We start from the raw sequence: 18,250 nt of genomic DNA on the forward strand, positions 1-18,250 counted from the left end.
CCCCCACCTTGCACCACACTTGCATCTCTCTGCTCAAATAAGGTTTTAAAAATCTAGTCTTCACCTACTACGCTTATCACAGGAATGTCAACAAACCATACTGCTGGCCCTCTTTATGATATGTTAAGCCCGGTTGTTGTCATCGTTATGGGACCTGTGTTTCCTCTTTGATTGATCATTAGCTGTGAGAGGTGCTCCTTTTTCTGCGTCTAATCTAGGACACACTACTATATATTTTATCCACAAACATTTGGTTGCAAGCTAGATAACCCAGCAAGCTCATGACATGAACTCTTATTAGAAATAATAATAATGCTGGTATTTTAGGAGAGAGTAGCAGTGAAATTGTACAAACTGTCAGTTTATAGAAAAATAAATCCAAGATCTCTTTAAACTATTATAGGTAGTAGCATTATATACATTAATGACATGTTATTTAGAGGGCAGTGAATACTGCTTCCCATTTCATATACATGGTATGATTTTCATACTGCATAACCTCTTGGTCTCAGGCATTAGTCACATCCCACATTTTTTTATTGTAATGACAATATTTTATTAATTATTCTAACCCTAGTTAGATATAGGGATCTTAATTATATAGCTCCCCCATTTTAATACTTCTGTGAGTAGTAATGTATAGTTGAAGTACGAAACGTCCCTTACAAAACCTGCAAACTTTTCTGTTTCTCTGTCCAGAACTTTCATCATCACACTTAGTAGCTACTAAACGTTCGCTATTGCCCTGAGTGCTTTGTTTCGTAGATTTTTACAGGCTTTAAGCACAGAAACCTCACTCAGTAAATCTTCTGATCTTCAATCAGAAGAAAGCTTAAAGGGAGGTGGAAATGAGGTTAAATAGATTATTTCTCACATTGGCTGAACCTCAAGTGCACCAAGGCCTAGTAAAATAGCATTATTTAGAACTGTGAATCATGCAAAGCTGTTCTAATAGAGTCCAAGAATAAGATTGTGGAGCTGCAAATGAGCATAGCAATCCACTTTAAACAACAACGTGTAATAACGCTCAACAAGGGGCTGGTGTTAGACATTTCCACTGGCATATACACACATGTAGCATACTGGATACTACCCAGTCCTTATAAATACACTATTAAACTGAAGCTTATAGTAGCAGGCTTCACAAACCCATTTATTTTAAACTTTCACGACAAGTCAGTCAGTGATTAGCCAAAATGTGGTCTGCCTACATCACAAATGAGTCACTATAGGTTAATAAATGAGAGAACAGCTTCAATGAACAGCGCTAAAAGTTAAATTAACACAGAAAGTGTCAAAGCAGGATCTAACTGTTATTTATGAGATATTTAACATTGAGAAAGAGGAAACTCATTACTTAATATTACTGGTTCTGAAGCACTGAGATAGCAGCCCTGCAAATGAACACAGAAATATAGAGGAGCTAGCATGTGCCATTTCTCAAAATATCAAGCATGTGTCAAACGTTCACACCAGCAGAAGGAAAGCATTTAGACAAAAACAAATTGCCAGTTGGCACCGCAGCCGCACCTATGCCCATCCCCTCACAATCTAGAAATACATGTTTCTTTTTCTGTTTGCAATTACATCACTTTCACTTTGTGTGACATTACTGTCTTTGAATCTTTGTGGTATTTTAAATAAAGATGATCTACATTCATTGTTTGGAATGATGATCAACATGGACTTCCCCATCACTGAACAGCTGTGTCCTCCCCACAGGTTTGGAAGACTACATGAGCCGATATAGTGAAAATATAACAAGGATTCTGTCTTCCTTTGGGCCTGTGCCGGACTTCTGTGGTGAAGCAGCCAAGAGCGTCATTAATGTAAGTGTGATGGTTACAGAGTTGTGTTTACAGTGAAACTTTCTCTCAATAAATACACTCACTTATGTTGTGGTGTGTATATATATATATATATATATATGCAAATATAGGAGAAATAAGCAAAGCAAGACATTTGATGCAAACGACATGTGAATGGCAGGAAATGTTTCTCCATTATCTGTATGTATCATTAAGCATTAATGGTGCCTTCACAGATGTTATGCACACCAACAGGTTTTGATTATGTGTGTGTTCTTAAATTGTTGTTTTTCTCTTTAGCGACACAGAATTTAGTGTCTGTGATTTCCAAAAAGTATTTCAGTTTTTGGTTCAAGGAGCACTTTTCTGCCTTGGACCAGAGAAGCTGTCTAAATTTCTGGATTTTGCGTGCTGCAGCATCAGAATTTGGTTTTCCAGCATGTCACAAAGCTCAGATCATCTCAAGCTGGTTTCTTGAACATGACATTGAGTTCACTGTGCTTAAATGACCTCCACAGTCACCAGATCTCAATCCAAGAGAAGACCTGTGGGATGTGGTAAAAGGGGACATAGATAGATGTGCTGCTGACAATCTGCAGTAATTGTGTGATGCTGTCATGTCAGTATGGACCATAATATCTGGTTAGTGTTTCGATACAGTGAAAAAGAGGGTCCTTGTTTTTCAGGGGTGTTCTTGAGACCTTGCAGTGTTTTAATAAAGTGCCACCTGAGCCCCCAAAGAGTAATTCAGTATTCAATAGGCTCCCAAGATTTTTTTAAATAAATAAAAAAATGTGTGTTAATTCAGATCAAAGACACGGAATGTCTATATTAATATACATATCTTAATTTATTATTTTCTTCATTATTTATTGTGTGTTTAGTTCTGGATGACTGAAATTCAGCAGTTTCTACTCACCTCTGAGCCATAAAGCTTTCTCCTAAGTAGAAATTAATTGGTCACATGCTGTCACAGGCGGTTAATATGTTAGCCACAGAAGGTCATCTTGTAAGGACACCCTGAGCTGGAGCATTAAATAGTTTAAGGTGGACTCGTTTGCCTTCTGTGATCACGAGAACAAGGGCAGCACTGCATGCACATTGATCTGTGCAAGTGTCGGCCCTGGATGTCACTGTTTCAAAGCTAAGACGTTATTAAAAGATTATGATAAATGACCTGTATTTGTATAGCGCTTTACTTAGTCCCTAAGGACCCCAAAGCACTTTACACATTCAGTCATCCACACATTCACACACAGGTGATGGCAGCTACATTGTAGCCACAGCCACCCTGGGGCGCACTGACAGAGGCGAGGCTGCCAGATACTAGCGCCACTGGGCCCTCTGACCACCACCAGTAGGCAACGGGTGAAGTGTCTTGCCCAAGGACACAACGACCGAGACTGTCGGAGCCGGGGCTCGAACCGGCAACCTTCCGATTACAAGACAAACTGCCAACTATTGAGCCACGATCGCCCCAAAAGGATATTTAGTTTAGCTTTACGGCTGAGAAGCTTTATTTTAAAATGAACCTACTGTTAAAAATTAGAGACTGTTCATTTTTTCTCAGTGAGCAAACGTACAAATTCAGCAATTGAGCAAATAGTTATTTCCCCCACTAGACATGTCCGAAGTCCTAGATGGCAACCATTCCACTTTGCTCACCTAGCTTTTCCTTCTGTGCCGTCCACAGGAGATGTACGAGCTCATTCCCTGTGACCAGCAGCATCTGGCAGCCAGGCAGGAGAGGAGGGACCAGTTCCTCATGCGTCTGGCCAAGCTGAAGAAGGACTAATAAGCTCAGGGTCCAAACTCAAGAAAAACAACTTAATTAGGTAGAAATATGATTGTTGAGTTCAACATGTAATGAAGACCTTTTTTTCTTTAAACAGGCATACCTTGACTGAAAAGCAGCACTTTTTTAAAATGAGTAATGATCAATCTTCCTTATATGATGAGTACTAGCAGTATTAGAACATAACTCTGGATTGCTACTCCTTATGAATACAATTTTAACCGGTCTTTTGTTTTTTCTAAATCTACAGCACGTTTTAACTTTTACTCTACATCTTGGTTACAAAACCGACTGTGGTAAAAAGTGAAAAACAATGATCTCATTCAGCCACATTAATGGTCTCTTGTGTAAACAAATTTCTTGAAAATGTGAATCAGTGTTTTGATTAATAAAAAAGAACACAATAACGCATTTATGTAATTGTTTTGATAGCCACACAACAGAAAGAGATGAGTGTTTTTGTGATCCTGATAATGAGGAGAAATTAAATAATGACATTTCACTACATATTTCTGGGCTGAGTGCTCTCTGCTGACTGCCACCATGTGCTCGCATAATTGTGACGGGTAAGTTCCCAAATCATAAGGAAACACATCAGGAGGGCTGTGAAAGATTTAAATTTCACACTGATATAGGTCCAATAGTGACAACCATACATCACACTCTGGGTGTTCTAGTGCAGGTTTGTGGCTCTATAAACTGAAATATTGTATTTATATTGTAAATATTTTATATGTATGTGTGTGTGGGCGGGGGAGGGCTACCTTTTGTTATTATTAGGTGAAGTCACATTAACATTAAATGCCTGCGTAAAATTTAATTAGAGACTAATAACCCTGCTGGTTGGCCCCACCTCGAGCTTGGCCCCTCCCTCCCAGTTTGCAGGAGGGATGATGGATAATCGGTGTGCGCCTCACTCACTACTTATAGACAAGACAAGTCGAGTCTGTCCCAAACCAGCCAAACCGATTCTACTGAGACGCACAGAAGAGAACAGGACTGATTGTTTCCCCAGCTTGGTGGAAGCTTAAAAAAATCTGTTTAGGATAAACTCCACAAAAACAGGTGAGTTTAATTTCAATTCCATCTGCTAATGCCACCACAATATTCTGCACAAAAAAGTGAAAATATATTTTAGAAATAATGTGTCGAATTTAGATATTTTAAAGTGTTAGCTCCTCGAATGCAGCTGCTTATTTAACCTGTGGGCCCCTTCAGTCTGAGTGCAGTTGGTTTAAGCTGGCAGACGTTAGTCTGAGGTAGACGCTGGTCTTCCCAATACTTTTCTGTATACTGTCAGAATGAGTTTGAGGCTCTTCTTTTCAGGGAAACGAGTGGTTGTGTATTTTTAGATTTTTGTGGAAAAAATATTATTTTTTAAAACTGCAAATATATATTTTTCATTTTGCTTGCAACATTATTTGGCTGCTAAAATGCCCTTTAATTGCATTAAAACCATAGATCCATACAGTTTGCTTTCCCGTCCGCTTTTTGACTCTGTAATGCCAACTCTATTATACACCTTGTCATGTGTAGCCAGAAATGTAACCTTTCAGCCCTTTAAAAATTATTTAAAATCCCACAAGTCATCCACAATATATGCATCTGAAAAATAATGATAATTTTCTAATTACACACACACTCGCACCTTTTTAACAACATAAATATGCCATAAAACAAGGCCTCCAGCAGGTGTATTTCTCCAGCACTCTGGATTTTTCTAGCCTTTTAACTTTCTGCTGAATTCCACAGGTTGTCTCAGCTTCCGGACTCCTTTTGGCCGCAATGAGTTGGGGGGCTCTCTACGCCCAGCTAGGTGGCGTCAACAAGCACTCCACCAGCCTGGGGAAGATCTGGCTTTCTGTCCTTTTCATCTTCCGCATCACGATTCTGGTCCTGGCTGCGGAGAGCGTCTGGGGGGACGAGCAGTCAGACTTTACATGCAACACGCAGCAGCCCGGCTGCAAAAACGTCTGCTACGACCACTTCTTCCCCGTGTCGCACATCCGCCTGTGGTGCCTGCAGCTGATCTTTGTATCCACGCCGGCCCTGCTGGTGGCCATGCACGTCGCCTACAGAAAACGGGGTGATAAGAGGAACATGCTGGCCTCCAATGGCACTGAAAAGATGACAGATACTGAGCTGCAGACGCTAAAGAGGAGGCGTCTGCCCATTACAGGCACTCTGTGGTGGACCTACACCTGCAGCTTGTTTTTCCGGCTCATCTTTGAGGGGGGGTTTATGTATGCGCTCTACTTTGTCTACGACGGCTTCCAGATGCCCCGGCTGGTGAAGTGCGAGCAGTGGCCTTGCCCCAACAAGGTGGACTGTTTCATCTCCAGGCCAACTGAAAAGACCGTCTTCACCATCTTCATGGTGGCTTCATCTGCCATCTGCATGGTGCTGAATGTGGCCGAGCTCTTCTACCTCATTGTAAAGGCGGTCATGAGATGCATGACAAGGTCCAGCAGGAGGAAACACACTTACCCAGACAGCGTGACACGGGATAACAAGAAGAATGAAATGCTGCTGTCTTCTTCCACAGATTCATCCAGCAACAAGACCATGTGTTAGAGACAAGAGAAAGGTGTATACTGTAAATCCAACCTCACGAGTTGTGTCTACGTCTTGGTTACTGGGATTTGTCTCACGAGATAGTGAAACAGCTTTGGAGTCTGTATAGTTGGGATTGACTGTAAAGACCTGACTGAGTTCTCCGAACAAACACATTGCCAGATAGTAACGTAAAGAGTAAAACAAGTGTCAAACACTGAGTAGTTGCAACCATTTTACTGTCCACAGTTGAATTTGCTTGAACGTGGCGAAATCTGCCTGAAAAATGAGCCTACACTGACATCTAGTGGTGACAGTGGACCCTTAACGAGCACAAACGCCTTCACAACAGCCTGAGTGATCGATTTATCCGAGGAGAACAAATGAAGTTTTGAGAAGAGAAGCAGAGTATGTTTAACTTTTAGCTGATGTTTGATTTCAAATGAGATTGATTTTAAGTTCACAGTACCTGATGTGATTACGCTTAATGAACAAGTCTGATTTTTCTGTTTTAGAATGAAATCTCTGATCTTCGCTGTTTGATCAACTTCATAGGTTCTTTTTTGGGGGGGTTGTAAATGTTTCTTTACATGTGTTAGACGACAAAAAATTTCACACGTGCATACCATTTCATTCAAAAATATGAAGAACGTATATGTTTGTACTGTATCAGATGGTTTTTCATCTACTGCCAGCAAGTTCAAGAATCCCCCTGAACAGATCGTGCTGCACACATGTGAATTATTTTCTGTGAAACTGAATTCCAGACTGGATCTAATGTAAAAGAAGGCTGAAACCAGTGACGTGACACAGGAGTTATGATACTGTGTACTCTTTTAGGTGTTAGGATTTCATGTTTTTCAAGTTTATAGGGTGTAGGTTTAATTTACTTTGACCATTTCACATTCAGATAGGGTTCCTCCTCATTCACCTTGTGACTTCCAATCCTGCTTTTTTGGAAACACCAGAAGTCGCTCAGCCCCAGATCTGCTCCTGTGTTATTTGAACTTGCATTGTTTTTCTTGCAGTGTGCACTGACCCCAGCTGGCTGTATCAGCTTTCAGCATGTGCCTTATTTTAGCCACCAGACTAATCACTGCTAGGCACCGTGGCCGTGAAAATGTCTTTGTCCTTCTTCCATCCAGGAATAGCTGAGCGGGATCAGTCAGACTGTTCCAAAGTGTTGGTTAGACGTGTCGATTCCACCATAATTAAAAAGAAACCACAGTGAGCTGTATACTGATGTTACATAAGTGATGCAGCTGGGACCAAAACTAGTCTGTGTGCCTGCTCTGCACTGACCTTTGACTTCTAGCTTTCTGTAACAAGCCTAATGACATTTTCTGATGCTACATATTTTTTTTATAACAGCGATGTACTTCCTCTTGTTTTTATGGGATAATCCTGATTATTCCTATTTCAACATGTTGTTATTGTTATTATTATTATTATTATTATTAATACAGTTTCTATTAGTCTGCCTTTAAAAGCAAACTGCACACTAATGAGCAAACAGCTTTCTAAGAAGAAATGATTAAATCTGACATTTTTTTATTATTATTATTTCACTTGCACTTTGATCCTTCAACTTGTTTTGCTCTATGAGACTTTTTTTTTTTTTACATTTTTAAATAAATCGGTAAAAACAGACCTGTGTGCATTATCATTTATGTGCAGTTTTATTTACTTTACTGAAATTTGGGATAAGTGGGGAATTTTTTTCCCACACTGGGAGAGAATCGTCTTGCCTTACACTCTCTGTCTTCTCCTCTACATTTTGCTCTTTATAACCACATATCAGGTTTTTATTAAGTAACGTTTGACTTGGACAGATTGTAGTGTGTCCACAGGATCGGCCTTTTAAAGACCTCGCGGCTATTTAATGTTGCCTGCCTCCTAAAATGAGTAACTATTACTATTTTTAGCACCCGGGGGGTCATAATTTGGGAATGTTTCTAAACTTTTGGCAACTTTTTGCGCACGGTTTTGGGGAGGTTGGCAGGGGCGTGGTGTGGCCGGAGAGGCTGATGACTCTGTGGATTCACTCATGGATGGTCACGCAATGTGACAGCCCAGTCATGGCTGGAAATGAGCGGTAGCTCCGTTTAACCGAGCCTCATCTCTCCGACTCCGAGCCTCCTCCAGAAACTAACAACAAGAAAGAAAAAAGTTTCCCTTGCGCAAAGTAACAGAAGTTTGTGCATGAACGAGGTTGCGAGGCCCGCATTAAAAAAAACCTGAGGAAAAAAAAAGTTTGTCGAGCTGTCAGAGAAGTGACAAGTTGAGTGTGGGTGGGGGGTGGATCAGGGACACAGAGGGAGGGTCGCTTCAGCCGCGGGAGGTCCACACCGCTTTTCAACGCACTCCAGTGATGGCACCGATGATGGCAGATGGATTTGCGTTTCGTGTTTAAGTATGACATCTCCGCTTTAAAGGTATGACGGATAAACACCACCGTGGCTATTTTCTTGCACTAAAAAGGGAGTACAGTAAATGAAGAACGGCATGTTATCAGGTAATTAAGAGTTGCTTCAGTTTTACCGAACAAGGGGGGAACAAAAAGGCTGTCAAAGCTTAAAAGGAGTCTGGGGACTCTGGCAAACTCTGCATTGTCACTCTGGCAGGTAGGGCTTTGTATTTGAACCCGTCTGTTACATTCTTCACCATCTGACACAAATGCCACAAGTAGCTGTGGAGCTGAGGGGAGTGAGGTTTTATTATTCTTTTAAGTTTGTGCGGGTTTGTCACTAATAAGTCATCACAAGGTCACAAATGGAAAGCACGACTTTCTGATTCTCTGGGTGTAACTGCTGCAGTTTCCCCCAATAAGTTTATATTGATGCCAGATAAATGGAAACAGTGTTTAAAGAGCCTGACCGTTTTCTGAAACAGCCAGCAGTGTTTTAATTTTCCACCAGAAGATTTATTTTAATGTATCTCTTACAAAGTCTTGTGAAAGTTAACATGTTGTTTTTTCCTCTCTTCTAGGTGTCATACATATTGTGAACCCTAGTCGATGGATTTATTACCTTTTAATACAAGAATATTTTAGTAAGTTTGCCCTCAAATGAGTGTGTGTGTGTGTGTGTGTGTGTGTGTGTGTGTGTGTGTGTGTGTGTGTGTGTGTGTGTGTGTGTGTGTGTGTGTGTGCGTTTGTGCTGAATATGTTGCATGATTAGGGTTCAGTGTACACAACACTGTCTAAAAGGCCACGTGTTTGTCTTTAATAAGCTAGTCTCTGCATCTGAATTCGCTATACTTCAATATTAAAATGTAGTTTGAAACTTAAGCAGCTTAACTCTTTATCAAGCAAAAGAGCCAAACCCAAAATCTTTAACGATGTGAGGATGTGGTGCTGCTTGGTAAAGGTGTCGGGTTAGGACTGGGGAAATATACCAGCTATTTTCTAATACATAAGCAAATAATTGTGATTAACCAGAGAATAAATAATATAAATCACTGCTCTCTTCACTTTTTAAAGTTTTTGAGTTAAAAATAATCTGTAATTTACCATAATATATCACACAGATATTATACTAGACTTAATAATTTTATTTTTTTAAATCTCTTTTCATTCTGGTGGTTTTATTATTACAGTTGCATTAGAGAGAGTGAGGGACGATGGTGTGTAGGATGTGTGTAGACGATGTCAGTTTTTGAGTGTGTGTGTGTGCGCACCCTACTAGACCCCATCTCTGTTTTCGAACATCATAATGTTGATCTCAGCACATGCCTGCTGTGCAGTGGAGCGAGCAGGTGAGAGAGAAAGAGAGAGAGAAAGGGAGTGAACCAGGGTTCAGTGACAGAGGTGGCCTATATGGTATATGAGCTGCTAAGAAGCAGCTGCTATTGATCTGTTATCTATTTGTGATGTCTGAACTGGCAGATTTCTTTAAGGACCACTTTCTGCTAAGTGCTTACAAAACAAAATGTCAAGCTTTGCTCCACGTCCTTGCATCCTCTTCTCTGATTGCATGTGCAGTGTTTTAAATGTGAGGGTAAGCCCTTGACACCTGTTGCACTGACAAATGTTAAGCTGTTCTAAAAATCCTAAGCACCTCTTTAACTTCCACTCTCTCTGCTTATTTCTCCTCTTTTTGTTATTTGGCGCCCCTTTCCTTTTCCCCCACTCCAGCCTGTACTTTCTCCATAGGCTAATTCTTGAAGCATGGGCGACTGGAGCTTTCTGGGGCGGCTGTTGGAGAATGCTCAGGAGCACTCAACGGTCATCGGCAAAGTCTGGCTGACTGTCCTCTTCATCTTCAGGATCCTGGTGCTGGGGGCTGCGGCCGAAGAGGTCTGGGGTGACGAGCAGTCCGACTTCACGTGTAACACCCAGCAGCCCGGATGTGAGAACGTCTGCTATGACGAGGCCTTCCCCATCTCGCACATCCGCTTCTGGGTGCTGCAGATCATCTTCGTGTCCACGCCAACCCTCATATACCTGGGCCACGTGCTGCACATCGTCCGCATGGAGGAAAAGCGGAAAGAAAAGGAGGAGGAGATGCGCAAGGCAAACAGGCTCCAAGAGGAGAAAGAACTCCTGTATAGAAATGGTGGCGATGTTGGAGGAGGAGGAGGAGGAGGAGGCGGCAAAAAGGAGAAGCCGCCAATCAGGGACGAACATGGCAAAATCCGTATCAGAGGCGCGTTGCTGCGTACCTATGTGTTCAACATTATTTTCAAGACCCTGTTTGAAGTGGGATTCATTTTGGGCCAGTATTTTCTCTATGGCTTCCAGCTGAGGCCCCTGTACAAGTGTGCACGTTGGCCCTGCCCCAACACCGTTGACTGCTTCATATCGAGGCCCACTGAAAAGACTATTTTTATTATATTTATGCTTGTGGTGGCTTGCGTGTCTCTTTTGCTGAATTTGTTAGAGATCTATCACCTTGGATGGAAGAAAGTTAAACAGGGCATGACCAATGAGTATGCCCCTGAACGTGAGTCGCTGCGCCGCGTCGACATTGCAGAGCCTGAGTGTTTGGCCTCGGCCTCCAGAACTGCCCCATCCAGCCCCAGCTACCCTCCCAACTACACAGATGTGACGGCGGGCAGCGGGGCGTTCCTGCCGCCCATGGGTCCAGCCGCCGTGCCCTCGGCCGCAGAGTTCAAGATGGACGACCTTCAGCAGGAGGAGTCCCTCCAATCCTCCCCCTCTTCCCACTACTATATCAGCAACAACAACAACCACAGGCTGGCCACACAGCAGAACTGGGCCAACCTGGCAACCGAGCAGCAGACTCGGGAGATGAAGGCCACCTCCCCTCCACCTTCCTCTTCTTGTTCTGCCACCAGCAGCGACAATGAGCAGCACCAAAGCGTCAATGGTGCTCTGCTCCTACCCACCAGCAACACCACCAGTAACACCAACATCACCAACGCGACTGCCAACGCTGCCTCCAGCGGCAGCAGCCCTGGCGACGCCTCCAACGCAGGCAGCTGGGATGGAGGAAAGAGCGAGCACGACGAAGGCCACGTCACCACCACAGTGGAGATGCACGAGCCTCCGGTAATGGTCAGCACAGACCCTCGGCGGCTCAGTCGGGCCAGCAAGAGCAGCAGCATCAGGGCCAGGCCGAGTGATCTGGCTGTCTAAATGCATTCAGCCCTTTCATGTCCCTTAAAGCCCTCTTGAATAACATGCCACTATCCTCACCCCAAACCCAGACACAATCATGAACATGTAATAAGCAACAAAACAAACAAACAAACAAAACAAACCATGAGACAGGAAAGCAAGAAAGTCAAGAGAATGTTTAGGGCAAATGTGAAATGACTGAACCACTAGCTGTCGTTGATTTAGTGCAATCGGTGAGTTGCAGAGTAGTTGAGGCAAGGTTTGGTTTTTCTTGATTAATAGTCTATATTTATGCACACAATATGTGACCATGCACTTCTACAAAGTCAGGAGCCTCCAGTAACAGCAATGGATGGAGTGAAAGACATTGTGATCTATTAATTTTACATGAAAATGGACACATCTCACCAACATTTTTGATTTGGGGAAAGGGGATCTTCTGGTGTTTCTCTATTTTTTTCCTTTTTGTTGAGCCGCGGGGACTAATTATTCCAAATGGAAATGGTCATTGAAGACTGGTGACTGGAAATTTTGAATATTTTTATTTGGAGGAAACAGAGATAGCTGATGTTAATGCACAGGGCACCGAATGTGGGCAACTTGATCATAAATCTCAGTCCACATGTTTATCTGTTTTCATTGTCAAACTTGCAGCACAAACGTGCACGGTGTGCTGCACGGCATGTCGGGAGACCCGGAAGCCATTCTGCGCTTCCTGAATTTTACTGACTTCACTTATTTGTCGTGTTGAGAGTAATTCATCCTCAATGCATTTGTACATGACGTTACATGTATTGTGTTCTGTGTAGTTGTGCATGCCAGCATGTGTACTACAACTACAACTCACCGATTCACTGACATATTTGCGTGGCAAAGTAGGCTAGCTAGGTTCTACCCATGATCCTTTTAAAAAAGAAAAACAAAAGTTATAATGACATGGAACAGATAGGACGTTACTTTGGAAACTTTCAAAGGGTCCTGGGATTAAAGAAAAATAAGTGAAGCGTGGACAGGATATGGGTTAAAAATGCTGGTAAGTCTTTCTTGCTATGTCCAGAGTACATCTGGGTCTCTCTGAACACCGCATTGCCAGTAAACCGGGCACAAAAACAAGGAAAGTAGGAGTCCCTTACGCCTCCCTCTGTCAGTGTTACCTTTAGTCAACATATCTGAAAAGAAAAATGCTCTCAGCGAACTGCACAAATATAAGATAATGCCTTCAAAGTCTATAAAAAATGCATGCATGCCACTAAGTGGTACAAAAAAAACTTTATTAAGATTTACCTTGTAAATTCAAATGCTCAGCCTCCCAGAGCTCCAGAGTTACGTTTGTAACCATTTTTGTAAGATTGTCGGCAAACATTTCGGCCCTCAAACCCACTCCCACCTTTTTAAAAAACAGAAATCCCCCACACCTAAAGATTGAGAGCAACTTTGGTCATTTTCTTTTACACTGAATTGAATTTTACTCATAAATTGCATACTTGTAGTAGTCAGTTTGTGATTGCAAAACAGCTATGACTTTAAAAAAAAAGAAAAAAGAAAAAAAGACAAGGTGACTGGCGTTGGGCGTCTCAGAACGCCGCAGGGTGCAGTCAGCCTCGACTGCTTCTATTTTGTTGTGTTCATCTTGATTCTTAGAGACCTTTAGAAACCCAAACTTTTAAACTGAACTCATCATTAGCCGCAGTCCTCTGTTCCTGTTATGTCTTTGTGCTGTTTGGTTTTGTCCACAACCCAGGCACTCACTTTCAAAAAGCTTTTTTAACTTTACATCAACAATAATCTGCTGTATTTCCTGTGAGTCCAACACCGGGGCAGAGTTCACACAGCAGCACTGTGTGAAAAGTTAACCATCTGCATTGGAGATATTGCACTGGTAGAGCATAACATCATAGCTGATTACTAATATGTCTGTAGGAACAGTACTTTTCAATGAGTTATTGTGTATTGGTTAATACACTGGAGTAGGAGCAGTGCAAAAAATGTTGTCTTTCCATTTGTCAGGGTGGTGGTGGTGGTGGGGTTACAGAATGATGGCACAGTATGGTTTGAGATTCTCAGCGCCCACAGGAGTATCATGTGTGATACTGTATCTTACTTATTTAGCTTCTTTCAGCGCAAATAGAGACTCGAAGAAGAGAATATATAAAATGCGTAGATTAAAGCTGCCCTTCCAAATCCATGGTTCCCATTCAAATGACAAAGACTTCTTTGATATCTGCATTTACAACTTGGTAGTTGGTAAAGATTTGCACATTTAGAAAACAAAACTACTTTTCTGCAGGGCTCATGTTGGTAGCAGTCGAGTGACAGGGAGAGAGCAAGACGCCAATCTTTATGATCCTCAAAGGGAAAAACATGTCTTAAACCAAAGCGCAGTCACTCTTCACAGAAAATGTATTATTAAAGATTTTATCTCAAGCTCAGATGATGATGAGAAAAAACAATACAGTGGCGGGAGAGAGAATAACAGCTGGGGTAATTTTCTGTTTGTTTACTCAGTATGTTCTCACAGAACTGTCGGGACTCTGGTTAGACGTCACATCAGATGGCTCCAATGTTGAGAGAATGTTAGCTGGGTAGCTGGCCCTTCCCTAACCCTGCATACAAAGCCCTGACAGGATGTTTTGTTCAAAGCCTGTGATCCCTGTGACTCCTCCAAACTCTCTCCTCTTATGTTTCATGCAGAGCATGATTTCTCTGGCTCGTCAGGGAGTCGGAACCATCTCACAATGCTCACAACAGCAACCTGTTTTCAGTGCTGTCTTAAATAAGAGAAGTGCCTTGTGTATGAATTATTTGTTTGTAAGAACAAGATGATGTAAATGTTCATTTACCTCAAATGTTTACAAAACTGTTACTAAATAAATTTTTTGTACCATATTTATTGCTCTTGTTTGCTTTACATGATGAATGAAATCAGAGCTGCAGGCTTCAGTCTTGGACTGGGGTCATGGAGTGACAGAGGCCGTGATTTGTCCTATTTTTAAGATGATAAAATACAAATAATTAATAAAATACTTCATAGAGTCGCTTTGTGCTTTTTAGGTTTCAATTTAAACACATTTATTCCAGTCTGTCAGAACAAATGAATCTGAAGATCACAATCAGAGAGCTAATTATTAACTTTTTGTCCAAATGTAAAATCACTTCCAGAGGCCCATTTCCAAATTACCTTATGTAACATGAGGTTTTGATAATTCTTGGTTAACTTAGAGAAACTTGGAGAAACACTTTTTTCCAAACTTGGACAGAAATGTCTTGTCATAATGGGACAGACAGCAAAACTGGAACCCAATGTTAGACTTCGAGGTTTGAATTTTGGGGGAAAGATTTCACGAGATGTTTACTTGCTAGGTAAACTTCCAGGATTTTTGCCCTTCCATCCACCCCCTTTTTTAAATTTAAACCTGAACAACACAAAAGTCATAAGATGACAAAAAGTAGGATAAATACACCCCCTCCCCCCAGCCCTCCCTTAATTGAACTGGTTTTATGGTGTAAACACAATAAAAAGTAAGACACTTTGTTTTTTTAACAAATGCAAATTCTACAAACTTTAAACTCAGTTTAATCAGAATTTTATCAGAAGCACAGTCTGGGTTTGATCTGCCACTTAACCTCAACAGCACTACATTCAGTTGTCACACATTACTCATCAAATAGACTCATTAGGCTGACATTTTTAAAAGTCATGGTCAGATGGAATTCATATATCTTCTAATAAAAGTAGAATGACAAAACAAAATACGCATGAAGTCCAGAACTTGCTTTTTTTCAGATATTTTAATCCGCCGTCATGAGTGCTTGCAGTTGCCTCATTTATAAAGATCATAAGGATCATTCTCAAGTGTTTTCCTTTTTAGGCTATCCTCAGTTTTATGTATGTATGTTTTTTTTCCTCCTCCTTTGTCATTTCCCATACTGCCGGCTTCCTGTTTGTTGCTCTTTGACATTCAACCCTCCGCAGTTCACTCCCTCACGCTGCCTTCCGACAGCAAATATTAAAAAGTGGCGCTGACTCAGAGTTACTTCATAACCACATCAAGAAATAATTAAAATGACACGGCTGTGTTAGTCTTGCACCTGGGAGTCAAACATCTACCGCAAACACTTTCTGCACAATTACAAGAACTGAGGATTTACAACACTGTGCGATGCATGATATTGATGGGTGGAATTTACAGCTCAGTGTGAACTTCCTTTGAGCACAGTGAGCAAACACACAAAGAGAAAATTGCGGACTTAACGAAACGTGTACTTCAAATACTTTTAAGTAAATTGAAGGGATGCACATTTGGGTAAATGGAGGCTGTAATTAATGGCCTTATATAGACCTTTTTACATAATATTACTCAAATGATAATTATTTTACAAAGAAACTCCTTTAATCTCAGTGCTAAATTTTATTGGTCCTGAATAATTTCTGAAGGATTAATAGTGATGTCTAGTACCCAATGAGAGCCATAGTACACACAGTGTTGGGGAGTAACGGAATACATGTACCGCCAATGTATTTAAAATACAAAATATGAGTAACTGTATTCCGTTACAGTTACCGTTTAAAAAGGTGGTATTTAGAATACAGTTACTTTGTTGAAGTAAATTGATTACAGGGCGGTACTTCCCTGTTTCATTTTGTCGCGGGTCAGGACTGTTTGGGTTTTGTTTGACAGCTACGTTCTGTTGGTCCAGGCGGCACGGTTACGGTTGCCATGGTTACAGAGTGACGCTCTCTCTCTGCGTGTTTCCTGGGTGAGAGAGCGCCTTTTTGTTGTTGTTGTTGTGCTAAGCTGAATGCAGAATGTAGCATCATGGGCAGTGTAGTCCGTGCTGCAGGGAGAATGGACTGCCATACCCGTTATGTGTCTGTGAGCGCGAGGAGGGAGAAAAAGGAGAGTGGAAAGGTACGAGCTGTCATTGAGCAGAAACGGGAGCTGGAAGCATGTAAATATAATAATAACCACTGCAGCCAAGAAGAGTGCCTGACGAGCCCAGTTGTAAGTAAGCTATTAAGACTCGACTGTACACCGTGTTCGTGTTTTCCTCCGAAACAATAAGTTCCGTTGGAGCAGCCTTTCAACGCCTCTCTCTGTCTCTCGCAAGCAAAGTTGACCCAGACAACAAAGTAAAGCTAGTTTTGCTACGAGCCCGACACGGAACCCGACGTATTAGCCAGAGGTCCCTTTACTACGGTTCGGAGCCGCGGACCTTCAGTAATAGTAATAAATCACATTCACGTAGTTGTAAAATGCATGATAATATGTTAATCCAAAGTATTCAGAATACGTTACTCTCATTCAGTAACATAACGGAATACATTACAAAATACATTTTGGGGCATGTAATCTGTAATCTGTAGTGGAATACATTTTAAAAGTAACCTTCCCAACACTGAGTACACATGTCAGTTTCTAAAAGCTTAGCCTAAGGCATAATTATATTAAATAATGATATATTGATGATATTTAAAAGCTTTAGTCATAGAATAAAAGCTGAATTGTTTATTTGGGACTCGTGTCAACTAAAAAAACAACAAGAGACATCCTCAAATCTGCCTGTGACATTAGCGAAAATCTGCCTAATGGGGTGGTTTTGCCACACAGCAGTTGTCCAGTGAGAATTTTGGATAAAAATCTTTATATTTGATCAATCTATTGTAATAAAATAAGCAAATTCACATGTCTTTTAAAATTTTTAAAAACATTTGAACCTTTAAGGTTATAAAAAAGTCTGACACCCACACAAATTTCTTTAACGTACAGCTTTACCTACATATAAACATGTCATTTAATATTAATATGAATCTATCTACATTATATGGAAATGTAAATGATATTCCTGTTTCATTGTGTGTACTTATCTGTAAACCATGTAATCAGTAAAATCCTTTGGTGGAGACCGTATTAGATTGTTGGATGGTGCTTTGTGTGTCTCTTACGCTTAACCTTTTTCTTATTGTCTTCTAACTGGCAAACAGAGGATGCAGTCTAGTAGAGTTGTTGTAATAAAACTTCCTTGACGTTAAAGGTCTGTTTGTTCAGTGTCAACATCTTTGATCAGGTCTGTGAAACTCAAAACCATAAACCAAACTAAAACTGTGACAATGGTGAAAAGTTTTCTCCTATAGGAGGTCATTCTGATTGCAACCACCCCACCTTAAACAGCTGATGGATAATTTGCAGTGACTGCTGAGTAAGAAACCTTTCTAAAGGGGCCCCACTCCAGCTTTGTGCAGCAGCTCATTGTCTTACTCAGGTTCACTATGAATTCAAACTGTAAATGTAAAGTTTTACAGCTCGATTTGAAGTTATTTTCGATACTGATGTTAGTATTTTCAGCTATTTCGCTATTTCATCACCGTGGCTGGCTCAGTTAGCATTACCTCTGCTCGCTGGGCTCAGACTGGACCTTTGGTAGTTATTATATACACACATGATTCATATTCTTAATGCTACAGTGTTTTATGTATTTATTTAATAAATATTAGTCAATGTCTGTTTAATATCA

The 18,250-nt window shown here is 41.1% G+C and overlaps 3 protein-coding genes across 5 annotated transcripts in view; all 3 read left to right on the forward strand.

Moving 5' to 3' along the window:
* cryl1 (crystallin, lambda 1) overlaps window positions 1-4,011 on the forward strand; it is a 31,038-nt gene extending 27,027 nt beyond the window's left edge. For both annotated transcript variants that reach the window (XM_005932529.3, XM_005932528.3), the window contains exons 8-9: window positions 1,723-1,829; window positions 3,502-4,011. In XM_005932529.3, the coding sequence (XP_005932591.1) occupies window positions 1,723-1,829; window positions 3,502-3,603 (209 nt within the window). In that variant the 3' untranslated portion in view covers window positions 3,604-4,011. The remainder of the gene's footprint in view (window positions 1-1,722; window positions 1,830-3,501) is intronic.
* A 228-nt stretch (window positions 4,012-4,239) lies between these two features.
* On the forward strand, window positions 4,240-8,398 carry gjb8 (gap junction protein beta 8). Its single transcript, XM_005932527.2, has 2 exons — window positions 4,240-4,668; window positions 5,356-8,398. The coding sequence occupies exon 2, from the start codon at window positions 5,389-5,391 to the stop codon at window positions 6,175-6,177; it is 789 nt and encodes a 262-aa protein (XP_005932589.1). The 5' UTR covers window positions 4,240-4,668; window positions 5,356-5,388; the 3' UTR covers window positions 6,178-8,398.
* A 72-nt stretch (window positions 8,399-8,470) lies between these two features.
* On the forward strand, window positions 8,471-15,133 carry gja3 (gap junction protein, alpha 3). 2 transcript variants are annotated; one of them, XM_005932533.3, is made up of 3 exons: window positions 8,471-8,591; window positions 9,145-9,207; window positions 10,292-15,133. In XM_005932533.3, the coding sequence occupies exon 3, from the start codon at window positions 10,325-10,327 to the stop codon at window positions 11,753-11,755; it is 1,431 nt and encodes a 476-aa protein (XP_005932595.1). In that variant the 5' UTR covers window positions 8,471-8,591; window positions 9,145-9,207; window positions 10,292-10,324; the 3' UTR covers window positions 11,756-15,133. The 2 variants fall into 2 exon arrangements, with proteins under 2 accessions (XP_005932595.1, XP_005932596.1); XM_005932534.3 differs by having other exon boundaries at window positions 8,496-8,671.
* Window positions 15,134-18,250: the final 3,117 nt, after the last annotated feature.

Source organism: Haplochromis burtoni, unplaced genomic scaffold, assembly GCF_018398535.1.
Source record: "Haplochromis burtoni strain Fernald_Lab_line unplaced genomic scaffold, NCSU_Asbu1 Contig_154, whole genome shotgun sequence".
Classification (NCBI taxonomy): domain Eukaryota; kingdom Metazoa; phylum Chordata; class Actinopteri; order Cichliformes; family Cichlidae; genus Haplochromis; species Haplochromis burtoni.

Coding starts and splice junctions, on each gene's coding strand:
- gjb8 (XM_005932527.2), top strand. CDS start 5,389: ATGAGTTGGGGGGCTCTCTACGCCCAGCTAGGTGGCGTCAACAAGCAC.
- gja3 (XM_005932533.3), top strand. CDS start 10,325: ATGGGCGACTGGAGCTTTCTGGGGCGGCTGTTGGAGAATGCTCAGGAG.